General features: G+C 37.7%; 1 protein-coding gene across 2 annotated transcripts in view; it reads right to left on the bottom strand.

Moving 5' to 3' along the window:
- The window catches only part of LOC124170879 (cyclin-dependent kinase 17-like), a 53,703-nt gene extending 40,567 nt beyond the window's left edge, over nt 1–13,136 (bottom strand). For both annotated transcript variants that reach the window (XM_046549896.1, XM_046549898.1), the window contains exon 1: nt 12,059–13,136. In XM_046549896.1, coding sequence (XP_046405852.1) covers nt 12,059–12,197 — 139 coding nt within the window. In that variant the 5' untranslated portion in view covers nt 12,198–13,136. The remainder of the gene's footprint in view (nt 1–12,058) is intronic.
- Nucleotides 13,137–15,706: the final 2,570 nt, after the last annotated feature.

Below are 15,706 nucleotides of genomic sequence, written 5' to 3'. Positions count from 1 at the left end.
AACACAACTTGGGAATACCTCACCTCACAGCATTACATCATGGAAGAAACACTTACTATTTGCTTCGCCGGTTATTCATAACTTTCACTACGTAGAATACTTCTTTATCGCCTATATACATCCTTAACGCTGCATAAGTAAAACTTAGCTTAACTTAAAGTGGACATTAGTTCTCGAGAAAATTGAAAAATCATGAGTATTATCATTGTTTACAATCACTAGGTAAACGATGCATGTATCGTCAATATAAATCTAAACGAATTACAAATAAATTAAATGAATTAAAAACGATGCATGCATCGTCTAATTAAATCGAAACGAATAAAGCAAACGAATAAATAGTTCAATATTTAACCGCACGCATATCTTGAAAAGAGTCTATCCTATTTCCGTCCATCGGATTGGCCTACCTGGTTTCGCAGTACCACGAAAAAAAACTGAAGCAAGCATAATCAAGTATAGTAAAAAGAAAATCCAATACCTAATGCCTTGTTATGAAATAAAATTAAGAAAAAAAGAGGGATGCCTTTTGTCAGAAAAATTAAACTTCGATGAAATGGATGACATAATGAAACAAAAGTAATCTATCGGGGAATCACTAATGGAAATATTGGAAGTTTACCTGTTGACATAATTTCTCGTCACTGCACGACAATAATCTTCATCTTATTTCACCCATATGCATGCTTTAATATTAAGTGCAGTCTTAAAGGCAAATTACCAACCAAAATCATTCGTTTAGCTCTTACGTAAATTTCCCCAAGGAATTTATTAATATTCCGAGACTTTTATTTATTTGTTAAGCTAGGGCCATTAATAGTTCACTTCGCCGGTTATTCATAACTTTCACTACGTAGAAAACTTCTTTATTGCCCATACAAATCTTTAAATCTGTACAAGTAAAACTAAGTGGACACCAGTTCTTTCATCAATCATCAGTTCAGAATTTTTACTCTCATAGACTAGTGCGTATTACAAGCCTAGTGCATGCATGCACTATCAATGGGTTAGCCGAAGCGCCGCTTGAACGAAAATATAAATGCCTAATATTCTAAACATGGAAATTATAAGTTGCTATTCGATTTGAGTTTTAATTTAAGTATACCAGGAATAGCCACGGTGACAACTTTTTACTGAGTCACCAGCAATGCACGAATTGTGCGAAAAATCCACATGGAAAAAAATCATTCGCCACCCCGGTCAAGGCGAATGATTTTTTTCTCTGTACATTTTTCGCACAATTTTAGCTTTGTAATTTAGGCGGATGTGTACTGGTGAAAATAGTGCCGAATGATTCTGAGACGGAGTATTCGAAAAATGTTTAGTAACAATTTTTAAACGCTAAAATTAAACAATAATAGGAAACGAAATGTATGACGATTGAATGTATATCGTAATGAGCGACCCAGCTAGAAAACGAGCAAAGATGAAAGCTCTATTGAAGCTATACAATCTTATGCAGCACCAAATAAAGACTAAGGTGAAAAAAATTCAACCGAGCTCCAAGCGAAACGTAAAAAAAATTAATCGGAAACAATAGCCTTTCGACTTTATTTTTGGACTTGTACAACGGATGAAAGAAAGCTCTCCGGTCAAGGGGCAAGTTTTCACAAAACATCCGGGTTAAGAGGCAGAAAATCATGAAGGAAACGTTGAAAAACAAGTCAACTCATGAAATACAATCCATAATCGCTCAACGGATGTAAGGCTTCCCCAGGGCACACGAGCTCTGCACAGCAAAACATTATTCCGGAAAATGCTGGAAATACTAAGGCAAACATGAGATCGACTTAGAAGAAGCCGTAGGTGAAAAGAGGACAGTAGAGGATGTGTGCTGATAAGGAGGCAATGCTCTACGTACTCCCCTCACGACCACTTATAATTACGCCAACATATTTTCATGGAGTCATTGGTGACCTAGAGATTTGAAAATGGACTATCCGAGGAAAGATGAACTTGGATTGTATTTCTTAAGGCCATTTTATTACACGGGGCATGTCATTGCGCTTGTAAGCACAGAAAACATTTTTGGAATTGCGAGAATGCGAGATCGAAATTAGAGCGGGGGTTATTTTGCCATTTCGCATGCGTTCTAGCAATTCACCGCTTCACACGACGCAATTTTGACTGCGCCTTCGTAAATACGCCAGATGGCGGAATGAAGTCACCGAGTAAAACGGCCTTCATACTCGCTTTACCTCGCTGGGGGGGCTCTGACCCCAGCCCAGACCCCAGACAAGGCCTGCAACCTTTTCTGGTACATCTGCCAGTTGTTATAATTTTTTTCCTACTCTCGTTCACCCCAAACATGTATGAATCAGTCAGCCAGAGGTCGGAAGTAGGTTTTACAGCATATCGATTCATGAAACAACTGACAAATGCACGTTTTCGAAATTTCACATATAAAAAATTTCTGACCAAATTTCCGTGAGGCGGAATAATGTTCTACGAGATTTGCTGAAAAATATTTTCCTCGCGGAAGAATAATCTCTCTTGTATGTAACAAAATTATTACAGAAAAAAGATACGTGAAATGGGGAGCATGGTAGACAAGTGAGAACGCTTGGTTGCTGATCAGAAGGGTTCCAGGTTCAAACCCCCGTTAAAGGCCTTCGGACGCCCTCAAACGATAATCCTCGAAAAGCCAAACAGTCCATGGAAGGAACTAGCCACTACACCCTCAACGTATGGATTTCACACGCCTGCAGCTAAGCAAGGAGAGCACTTGACCCTCACCTGTCCTAAAAAAAACCCTACAGGTTGCATAAGTGAGAGATGATACCAAAATAAATCTCGCCCCAACTAGCCCTCCTGCAAGGATGGGATGGGTAGAAAGACAATACAACCGCACGGCCCCATCATTACGAACGCTTCTACTTGGAAACCGTGGATGGGGAGTTAGCATGGGCGTAGAAAGCAATGCACAGAGTCAAATCACTGCTTCGGATAAATGAAAACCTTTGGTAGCACGTCCCTCACCACATTTTATCGACTAGCAGACCTGCTTTGCAGGAAGATGCTCCCGGGTGTGGTATCTTTAAATTGAGTTTACTATGTACTTCTACTTTTTTGCAGGGATGGCAAGTGAAAAGAAACGAAAATTTTTCGTTTCGACCCAGAGCGAAATGAAAATACGAGGCCTTGGTTTAGTTTCGTTCCCACACGAAATTAAAATCAAGAAGTAGTTCAGTTTCGACCCGGGACGAAACTTTACTCCCAGGAACGAAACTAAATCAATCAAAACTCCGCAGCTCATAGTTAAGTTTCGATCCCAGAAGTTGAGTGTAGGGGGAGAAGAGGGAATAGTTTCGACCCATTACGTTTGACATGCATGCAAAGAGGTTAAATCAATGAGCTTAAAAATCGAATGGCCAGTTTGCTTTCACCGTTCTCCTGTCAGTGGTAAAAATATGAGTGCCCCTTAAATCCAATGGCGGTAGGCCGCACCTTTACTTCATTCAACCATACTTCATACTCGGTGTGTGGGTCGAAATTTAACTGTTTGAAGGTAAAGCACGTGGTCCCTCAGGTGCGAAACATTATCCGTGTTTCGTTTTGTCCCAGAGTTTAAGTTTAGTTTCGACTCGAGGTAGTTTTGACTTCGTTTCGACCCTGAGTTTAGCTCCGAGGGTTTAAATCTATTTCGTTTCTACATTTTGCTCCCGGCAACGAAACTAATGAAATTTTACTGGCTTTGACTTTCGTTTCGTTTCCTGCTTTTTTGCACTAAGTTTATACTACTATACTTACTACTTACTTAAATGAAAAAAAATATTTTTGGAATGAAAAGGGAATAAATATGGTGGAATTATCTCTGCTTCTTTGCGCTCCAGAGGCAGCAATTCACTCTCCCATTTCGCATAATGCTTTTTCCAGACGAAAGTAAGGTGAAGGGACACAATCCACATTAAACTCACCAAACCTCATTTAAATAAATACAAGATCGTAGCACTTTTCCACAAAATATTTTTACTGCGTACAACACGTTTCGGCTCACAGAACCATCAACTGGTACTAGAGGTCGCGTTGTACGCAGTAAAGATATTTTGTGGAAAAGTGCTACGATCTTGTATTTATTTAAATATGTCAAACTTCCACCAATTGAATCCTGAATATGTTAAAATTCTATAACTCAATTCTCCAAAAAAATGCGGCCCACGGAGTTAGGATGAATTTCCAAAGGGGTCCGCGAGATCATTTCAGTTGGCTACCCCTACCGTTAATCATACCCAAAATCCAGCCTCTAAAGAGCATACCGGGTATAGATGACTGGCATAACGTGACCCCTTATGACGAAAGAAGGAAATGGACACAAAACGGTGAGTTATAGAGCGAGAATCTTCAACCCGCGGCCTCCAGCAAATTTCTTGCGGCCCGTATAGGCCAAAGAAAATATTCTAACGCGATCCAAATATCGACAAGCTCATCAAATATAAACAATGTCAAAATCGCATTGTTTGATTGAACTTTTTAATCAATAAATCATTGCACATTGAAATTGGTTTGTTTTACTTTATTGACGTGGCGGTAACGTGACGTGGAGCTTGGTGGTCCTTCGGACGATGTGAAATCGATATTTGGCCCTTGCATTAAAAAAAGTTGAAGACCCCTGCTATATAGCGTGGATACGCATTGCGAAGAAGGAAAAGGTTTCCTGACGATTAGGCAGCCCACAATGCGAGATAGTACTCCCGGATTGCGGGTCACACAATATATATTGTCCCTCTGCCATTGTAAAAGAACACTTTATTTGCGTTTTTCTCTGATCCATGATCTGCTAAAATTCCGAAACATCAACCAAAGCATCAAGACAGAGAAAACACGTTAAACTCACCAAATTTCATTTCTATTGCTCAAAACTAGGGAGAGCAAAGAAAAAATTGGATACAAAATGACTGACTAGCACGTCACTGAATTAATATATCCAGATAATGGAATACATTACGAACATATTAAAGCATAAACAGACTGGTTTTCAACAATGTCTTGGGATAACCCAAGGCAGTCCATACAGCGATGATAAAATATTGTGAATATGGTCCGTAAGCTGTGCATACCTTGCAAGATGATTTTAAAATGCTTATACCTAAAAAAACATTTTTTTAATTTTCAATTAAGATTTCTCAGGCCTCACACCGGGTAAGGTCCTCCATATCTCCTTCCAACGTATCGATGACCAACTCGTTCATATTCATCAGTGATACAGGAATCCAATATTATAATAATACTTTACTCGGAATGAAACTCAAGAAATCTTCACTGCCATCGTTCGCCAGGAAAAAATCAGACATTACATCAAAATCAATTATTTTGAAACTACTTTCCAGACATGCTATCTCGTTTAATCATTTTATAAATTTAAATAATCACTTTATCGGAGTTATAAAATATTTTTCTACTTCTAATGTGTAAAATACATAGCGGTGTTTTCCAAAATTTTCGGGTCAAGCGGTCCACATCCTCCCAATAGCTCTTTTTCAAATTGGTTGGAAATTGATTCAGTCATCTTTTTAATGTTATTACATGAATATTGCTTATATTGTAACGTGTGGCGTGAGCCAAAACTATAAATTTAGTCACAAGACAAAATTTGGTTTCAGAAAAATTTTCAATCGATTTTTGGACCTTCCTGAGTATGCTCGTTGTATTTCTTGTATCTCGCTATATGTTTAGGCTCCGAGAGACAGTATACTTTATCTACACAGCCAGTAAATGGCAGAACCTACTTATTACCTAAATTTACGGAGGTATTTATCCGTATTTAAACGTATCGACTCCCTCTCTAGCTTGGCTTAGTAGCAATTTTAATGTTATTACTTAGAGAATGTAATTTCTGAATGCAGTCTTATTACTTTCCTACTTAAACTGAAATTTCGACCTTACGTCTCAGAAGTAGTTATATATATATTCAATTAATTATTACCCTCAATATTCTAGAAATTTCACGGCTTTCGGAAATTGTTTCAAGATAAAATTTAATCTAGAAGTTGATACTGACGCTTTAGGTCGAAGCCATGACAACATAGATATAAAAGCACCAAAGTTATACATGCATCTATTTCTACCAGCACGTAAATATTAAGTTGTCCGTCAAACTTAAATAAGGTTAACTAGAGGAAAATTGCCTGATATCTAACATAAGTGTCAGACCTCCATACGTCAATTTGGAATGGCCTTTATATGATTTAAAAATTTAGAGTCAATATTTAAGCTGCCTAAAATGAGATTCCTCTCATCCATAGAGCGACGAAGTAGGTACAAACATTTTCACACAAATAACAAATTAAATCAACAGCTTTTCCCAAAGCATCAAGGAGTTTTATATTGCTCTTATGAAGTGATAGATCGGCTCTTATTTTCAATGTTTCCGGTTCTTGTTCAAGCAGTCAATTTTCGACTGCTGAAGGCATTTTCGCCAGAATATTGAGCTAATCAACGATATATTCAATTTATTCAATAGATAATCCAAATAACAAAACAATAATCGAAAAGACATCGGTTCGCGGTCATCATCCAATTCACAAACTAATCATTCCAAAGAATTCAATTCCAGGCTCCGGTTTGCGGCTCCTGTTTCTTATTTAGCACTTAGATACTGGTATCATACATGGATATCACTGGTTACATATTATTATTAGTGTGCCTTAATGTGAACTTCGGCTAATATAAAATTAATTTCATTTCAGACGATTTCCGTGCCTCAATGTAAATAATTTCAATGATAATAAATTTTGCTTAAGCTATCATTACTTATTATCATTTCAAAACAATTTAATTAGAATTGCTTAAGACGTTATGCTAGAGGAAATATGAATCTTTCCTAATATATTATCAGGTTTATTCAATTGATCATCTAAATATCAATATTATCATCCAAAAGACACCAGTTCCAAGCACCGGTTATCGAGTCCTATTCCTTTTTTCGCACATCAGTTCGCTAATTTAAAATCGACTAACGATTTGTTTGCATGAATGCAACTCGTCCCTACAACAACAATTTCATTTAATGAATGATTGAATCAGCAAAATAAATCCTAAAAACTCCGCATACAGGCACCGGTTCTCGGTTTCTGAACTTAAATGCGCTTAATTAACAATTTCTAATGACGACTTCTTAGCCTAAATTATTTGATGCTATCATAGTCAAGAAAAGCGTTCAAGCAAAGAAATCTATTTTTCCTAATCTACAGTATTATTGTGCTGAAAAGTAACAGGAACCGAGAACCGGTGGCTGAAACTGATTCTCGGAACCGTTGTCTTAGGTATAATTATTCCGCTAATTAGAAGATCGATTGAAACTGATGTTATCATACACCAGGTGAGCAATCAGGCAAAAACAAACCGTCTTGAGCAACTGTTAATTAAGCGCGATTGTTTGAAAAAAATCTTATTTTCCGCACTTCATCCTTAGTATGGCATGGCTAAATTCCATCGTGATGAGCTAAAAATTTGGAATTTCATTTTTACTCACAGCAGTCTGCGTAAAAAAATTGAACACTGATTTATTAACTACCCTACTATAATCGTCTAAGAACATATTAATATTTAAAAAACATATACTCAATGATGGATGGCAGGGTTAAAAAGGGTAAAACTACAGGCTAGCGAGAGATTTGGCTGGGGCCATGGGACCACCCCAAAAACCACCTCATCTGCTACGGGCGCTACCCTCACAACAACAAGGGGTGTTTTGCGGAGAGGAAATTGACTGCCCAATCTCAAAAAATGCTTAAATAACGCTGATGTTTTAAAAATTATACATCAATCTATCTATACACACAATATATAGCGAATGTCTGTTTGTCTTTCAGCTATACGTTTCCATACGGCGGCACGGATTGCGAACAAAGTTAGTCCGTAGGTGCAAGTAATGCTCACAAACCCAGTAGTGCTACTTTCTGTTGGGTCCGACAAATCCTTTGCGTCGATTTCTCATCACCATTTGTTACGTCACGTCATACAACTTCTGTGGTTGAACATCCTGCCAGGTGGGCACAACTCTTTACTCGCTCAACGGGAAAAAATAACTCAAATACTACTGCACTACCAATTAATTATCTCGGCGCAAACCTATTTGCTGGGGTACTAGGTCACAAGACACAAATTTTCTCTACACAAATTCAGCGATTCTACACCCTGCCGTGTAGGCACACCTCATTACATTCTCAAAAGGGAAAGCATAACTCATAGGATACCAAACTCTATTATTAATTGGAAAAGTTTTCGCTTGGGTATGCGTTCACGCAACGTTTTTGGTCTACACACGTGGGCACACATAATGATCAATGTTGTGGAGCGGTGTACAAGCAGATCCCGTGCGCGGTACGCGAAAATCGTTTTCTCCATTGCTAATTAACCGCTTCCGCTCACTGTTTGACTTCAATTTTCAGTCGATAGGGGTGGGGTGTTCAAAGTTTCCCACTTCTATGAGTACTTTCCCACCCGAGCAACGTCGGGCGGGTTGCTAGTAGAACAATAAAAGAGAAAAACCATAACTCCCATTGTAATGTATTACTATAGGATTCATTTCTCCCTCCCCCAAAACATTTTATTTCTAGTGTATTCAATCGTTAATTTTGAACTATTAGTCGAAACATAAATGTTCCGAGGTTTTGCTATCATATAAATGTAGCAATGTAGCTCTCTATCATGGCTGCAGTGTAGTGGTCAGCACAGTGGCCCGGAAAGCCAATGGACCGTAGTTCCATTACCAGTCAAGGAGAATGTTTACTAATTTATGTGATATTTAGAGATATTTCTGGTCCTAAGCATTAGAAGTCATCCTGCATAGTAGGCACCAAGACGACCAGATAAATTCCTTATATTGACAAATGTATCATATTTATCAAAAACATGAAACCAAGAAAACTTAAAGGCAATAAAATTTCATGTTTAATTACACAAAAATAGTATTTATGACTAGAATTATTATTCTGCGGGGTCAAAAGCATGATTGTTTGCAAAAAATCATACTTTTTCCAAACTTCACCCTTAATATGGCATGGCTTAATGTTATTATGATGAAATGAAAATTTGCAAATCTCATTTCTTAGACCTATTGGCAGCTCTCAAGGCCTGTTTACACGTTAACTTAACACGCACGAGTTGATGTCTGTTTGGGTGAATAATTTTTGTGGACCGGAACGGAACATGTACGAATGCATGACACAAATTAGAACAGGTTCTATTTTCTGTTCATGCATTCACACAGGTTGGGTGGTTACAAGATGCATTTTCATGTTCATTCACGTGTTCATACATTTGTATGGGTTAATGTCCGTGTAAATAGGCTCACTGTAAAATTGAACAATGATTTTTTTAACTATCCTGCTAGGAACAGTTTACTGTGAAAAAACCACACGAAAATACATAACATTTACTCAATGATGGATGGCAGGGTTAACTAGGCTGAAACTATAGGTGTATCCAGAGATTTGGCAGGGGTCATAGGAAACGCTCCAGAACCAACCAATCTGGGTGGTGCCCTCACTTCAAGGAGGAGTGCTTTACAGGAAGAAAGTGGACAGCCTAATCCCAAAAAAATGCTTAAAAACTGCTGATTTAAAAAAAAACTATGCAGAGAATACTAATAAAAAAGAGCACCATAACACACATTGAAATGCATTATGAATGGATTTATAGCTCCCCCCCTCAAAAATGTTAATATTTCATCTTCTCAGAATGTAAATTAAGCCTAATTGATAATTACATGTTCGTTTAAAACTGAAAAGGGTTGCCAGTGAAGTATGGCCACTAGAATTTAAAATTGTCAATTCATACAGTGGGGAGTGGATGAGCCTTGTAGGTGAGCTACCAAAGGGGTCCAAATGGGACCCCTCTAGCTATGCCAATGCTTAAAATCACCACTAATCGGGAAATGCAGCCTTATAAGACCATGAATGGACCTTTTGAAGTGGTTTATTTTACATTAAATTCAAACATTATTTTAAACTCTTCCATTGAAATTTTGGCAATATTTTGGTCTCCTGGTTCACTAAAATTTAAAGTTTACTACTACGGACACACATTAAGAATTGAGAAATATTTTAGATACTTTAGCACATATAGTAAAAAAAACACTTGCAAGAGATATTTGCACATGTTACTGGATCAAGCAACATGACAAATTATTCGGTGGCATCAAATTGTTTATGATAGTCTTAGGTTTGTTGACCAGCTATTTTTACTCCATCGTTCAAGATCCCTTGTACTGAATATGACCGATAATGGATGTTGCAGCATGCTTAGCTTTATTGGAGCTCCGTTTGTTCACCTGTTTCTCAGGTACCTACGTATTCCTCGTAAGAATCTCTGCAGGATCATAAGAGCCAAAACCAAAATCTACCACTGGTGCCGATTTCATGGATACGTTGGGTAAGTGAAAAAAGTAAAAACTGATAATTAGGCAGAGCTATAAATATAAGTAGAAAAAAGATAAGTAGAGAGGCATGTAATCATTGCATCGTGATAAAGTCTTATGACATTATATTCTTCCCGTATAAGAGTGAAACTATTAATGGTTTCTAAACTCAAACGGTTTGTATAATAACTATATTCCTTACTTGCAGGCCTTCTGTAGAAGCCATAAATATTTATAGTACATGTGGTAGGACAATTTATTTGCTCATACATATACATGCTATATCTTGCATGGTTATCATATGTTCCAAAATCTTAATTCCAGTCACATAAGGCTGAATCTACAAAATCAGGCATTGTTTTTTTTCTAAGCTATGGGCGTATCTAGAGGGGCCTCAGAGAAGGGTACCCAAAAATGGTTTGTGTCTAATTGATTGGCTCATCATACCTCCCTGTGTTTCACTGTAAGGGTGAAATAAATTACACTTGCATCAGGTGTTGCAATCTTCTCCAACTAGGTAACATATTCTCCTTATATTTGGGTAGTCTCCTTGTTTGTATAATATGCGGCAAATTTTATGCATATAGCCATTTTTTTATTTATTGTCAGACAAGATTTAAGAAGTAAATATATAAAAGTGAAGATAAGAAAATATTTTCTTAATTCACTCACACCATTAAAATGTATTAAGTCCAGAGTTCACTGGAATTTTAAAAGCGAATTGCGAAAATATTAGTAGATATTACCGTAAAACATTACAAGAATACAATCTTGCAGGTTGTTTCATAATAATTCATACTTCATACAGCATTATCTAGTTATCAAGTACCCCAACGCTTGATCATTGACCTAATATAATATTTTCTTCTTCCGATGATATTAAAAGTGCTATTATATATAACGGGACTACCATCCAGGGCATGGATGTTTGTGATTGTCTAACAAGTTAATTGTAAGAGAGGACAACTCTGTCCTAAAAATTCGCTTGTATAATAAAGACAAATTATTATTATTATCTCAGCCACTGCAAATATACCTAAAAATATTCACAAAAATATGAAGAATATTTTCAGGATAAGCGTGATATGGTATTTTCCATGCCATTCGCGATAATAACCGATTATATATTTCTATAATTTAACCCATAACTTCATATTTATAAAATATTTAACATACAAATTTTAACTAACTGCGTACATACATAACTAACGCCCCTGCTATTAGACATCTGATTATTGACCCAAATGTGAAATACACGATACCTATGCGAGAAAAAATTATGATTTTTCGCATCAATCATTCCAATTCTTCAACAGAAGATAAAAGCAGTCTTCCCACATCGCGTTCTCTGTAGGAAATTCCATACAACACCCACGCACCTGGCACTACGCCAGTGTTTTGGAGATGGCGCTATGAATGTGTTGACAATAACAAAACACTGTCGTGATGCGACTTATACTAGTTAGCTATAAGCTCGTTAAATTACACACAAAACACCAAAGACAGCTAATTACAGCAATTAAACGCAATAAAATCAAAATTCTTCTTAATTACGTATAAAATTGTAAAAAATTAATATCAACAGCTCAGAAACGTCTTCACCTACTCCCAAGATTACCATCAATCGCTGTTGGAGGTGAAGAACATCATAAAAATAGACCAAGAACACATTCTTAAGTAATTGTAGTAAAGACCAACCTAAAGTGAGGCTCTTCGATGTTTTCATGGAGTTCTTCCTCCGCCTGTCACCCAGCGCTGCGAACCAATTCCCTATTTTGTGGCTGCCACTGGTAAAAGAGCTGAACGTGCTGCTCTTGTGCAGCACCTTTATATCCATTTTTGAGCACTAGTCTGCAGTAATGTTCACTTCACAGACTTTCTCATGTCAACCATCGGGCCCTAAAGTAACACTTGTCCTTCGGACACAGTTTATACCCCAACGAAAGGCGTAATGCCTGACCAGGCTAAAGCGAGGGAGAGAAAAAATATTTGGACTATCGAGCTGTATCTTCCACCGCTCACATATAAGATAACAGAAAACCTTGATCCACCTCATTCAAATACTGATATTCCCTTCGCTACCTTTAGCTCGGGGATAAGTGCAATAATTGAATAGGCACAACACATAGGATTAACAGAGATTGTTCCAGTCCTTAGGTGGTAACATCCGTAATTACGAGGGTCAAAATCAGAACGCATAAAGCGGAATTCAGCAATCAAACAATTCAGAACACACATTAGCTGACGCTACCGTTGATGGCAACTTTCATGAACACGTATAATCGGTCTTATATTCATATTCCGAAATAAACATACTGCGGCACCTCGACATCCATCACTAGGGGGAAAACACATGCGAAGAAAACCTGCACTTCGAAGTATCACGTCTGGCAGCACAACAAATTACCAGTCAGATGTATGCACAGGTTACTATTGATTTACCATGCCTCAATATTTAGTCTCAATTATCACGGTAAGTCTCGTTAGCAGATCCGTCAAAAATATTCACTACGAACAAAGGGATTATTGTAAGGGATCTTCTTCAGTCTTCATAGTACCAGGCTGGCATGCAACGAGTCCCATTAACGATAAACGAAAAGATAAGACAGAAATCATCGCATTCCCTGCGTAATAGCGCGGACGATATTCTTCCAATTACGATTCGGAATCTTTGTGAATCCAGGCATCGTCGGGACTGGATTTGCTTGAGGTCGACTCATGGAGGATACCGCGAATACAAACACTGGCCCGTCGTCGAAAGAGAGCGCTGTATGCGAGCCTATAATTCGCAACTATCCACTTATTATAGATGTCTCCAACGTCCTCTCCGCCTTTCCAGGCCCGAGCGCATTTTTTACAATTGTTAAAACAACCTTTATTAAGTATTTATCGGGTAAAAAGGACGACTAGAATAAAAAATATCTTTTTAGCCTCGGTAGCCTCACATTAATTATAGATGTCTGAGCATAATCAGCTGCGATGGGTAAAATTCAAGATCCTGGCTGCACTCATTCCCCACCTGCCCCCAAAGTCACAATTATGATAGAAAAATTCGTGCTCAACTACGAGAGATTCCCTGAAGCTTACTTAAATTTGACACAATATAAAATTTCCGTGAAAATCTTAGATAAATATAGCAGGGGATTTTGCGTATGTATCTGCGATCTACTGAGTAACGAGAGAAGCCGACAGAGGGAAGCACAGATCAAGAACAAGAAAAACTTCTCTATGTTCTATAGCTCCACTGGATTCACGTAAACATATTACGGCGGAGAGTTTGAAATTCTTTAAGCGCCGCGAATATTCCGTGAGGATAAATATATACGTGAATGTGATAATGTAAGGTATATATCTACACATAAAACCATTAAATATTTAAGTACCCCCAGCTACACGAGGTCCGTTGTAGGAACGAATAAATGGTCACAGCAGGGGTAGTTTCCGCACGATAAGTCGCATTTATTCGTGATGGCAGTCTTAAGAGCGTACACGTTAATAAAAACATAAAAATCCTGAGCCACCATTTACTACAATAGTATCGCAGGAGCTAAACAAGGTCAGCTGAACGCGTGGAGGATATATTCCGAATAATAAGCCGCGCGCACTCCGCTTAGTGGTTTTTCAGACATAATTATATTACCTTTGCCCATACATGCATGGCGACATATCCCGCTCGAAATATCGAGCAACATTAATTTAAATGAATTATTATAGGGGAGGGAAGGCTGGGGCCGCCCTAAGAGAATCGCCAACTGCCTTAAAATGACGGTATATTTTTATATCAGCAATTTCCAAATATCAATAAATAATTAATAAATGATGTATATTCAATTTCTTCGCTTCAACCTGCATACAGCCAACAATACAGTCGTCAATTTACAAAATACACAGTAGTGTATGCATGCATGTATATATATATAAAGCAGTTAATCCGCACATGAATTTTATACTTCTTCGATGTTTTCAGCAATCTTTATAAAAAAATTAATCAGACGCAAAAGCACCAGGATATTTGCATTTTGATACAAGTCTACTCTGGCTTTATTATTTACATTAGAATCCTCTTCGTAAAAGGGAATTATTTTATTTACTTTTTGACAAGGAATGTTTACTTGGACGTCTACTCTAGCATGCAGACGACGATCAGCGGGAGGAAAAAAACTAGATTAATTTTAGAAAATTTTCTTTGATGGTTAACCAATCGAAAATGAAGAGAGATGTTGTCTATAATTGTATATTTCATTCCGAAAATGCTGAATTATTGCTGTGGCCTTGCACTTGGTTGAATGCGGCCCAAAGGAACCGGGGATTTCGTTGCACTCGGGCATGTTTACGCTTTTACTAATCAGGGTTAAACTGGAGATGAAGGTGATAGTAGAAGTGAAGGCAGAGGGGAAAGTGGAAGTAGAGATAGCATGAGTCATAGCCAGGCACACACCTGCATAGACATTTTGCCAAAAGTCCTTGTTTCCTATAACCACTGCTGCACGATGGGGTGATCGCACACCCATTACCTTCACGGAAGCTTCATGTTCATGTTATCAAAACATCATGGTGCACGATCACGTACAGGGATCACGGAACTGGGTGATGCAGCAGTTGCATACCAGGCAACTGGCACGAAGCATGACAACATAGCGTGGTGCCTGACAGTGAAATTTCTAAAATCGCGCAGCGGTTTTTAAGCATTCATGCAAAATAATTTTCTGAATCCATGATCTCAAAGACACGGGTGCACGGTTTTTAGAAACCAAGTATTACATGGATCAGTAGAATACGAGTACAATCACATTATTGCCGCTAAAAAGATGGCAGACGCTTAAAGATTCTGGAAAGCAACCTAAAATAACAGACAACATGCATACATAATAACTAATTGTTTGATTTACATGAATTATGAAAATTATATGAAATAAAAGTGAAAGTTTGGATTGTTCGTGTTTTCCTATTATTCGTGCCATCTCTCCACATTATTAACCCGGATAACTGGGAGTATGCTGTATATTGAATGCACCTTGCACACTTGTCACCTTAAGATGCAGTATCAACATTGAAACCTGGGTCAAAATAAATTTTACTCGGTGGTAAAATGCTCATAGTCATTACAGCATGCACCAACCCCACTCAATTTTGAAAAGTTTTAAATTCACTAATATCCCTCTCATAAATAATATATAGGCCTTGTTTGGAAAAACACAATGGTTGCCAACACAGGAAGTAGAAAGAAAAGAAGTCACTGAAAGAGGACAACTATCTAGTACTGGTAACTTAACACCACAGGCTAGTCTCTGAAGCCTCCCAAAAATTAAGAACCTATGCAGGTATATACCACAATTTCTTACAAAT

Source organism: Ischnura elegans, chromosome X (assembly GCF_921293095.1).
Source record: "Ischnura elegans chromosome X, ioIscEleg1.1, whole genome shotgun sequence".
NCBI classification, from domain to species: domain Eukaryota; kingdom Metazoa; phylum Arthropoda; class Insecta; order Odonata; family Coenagrionidae; genus Ischnura; species Ischnura elegans.
The sequence above is the reverse complement of the archived record's forward strand: the minus strand, read 5'-3'. Positions and strand labels throughout refer to the sequence as shown.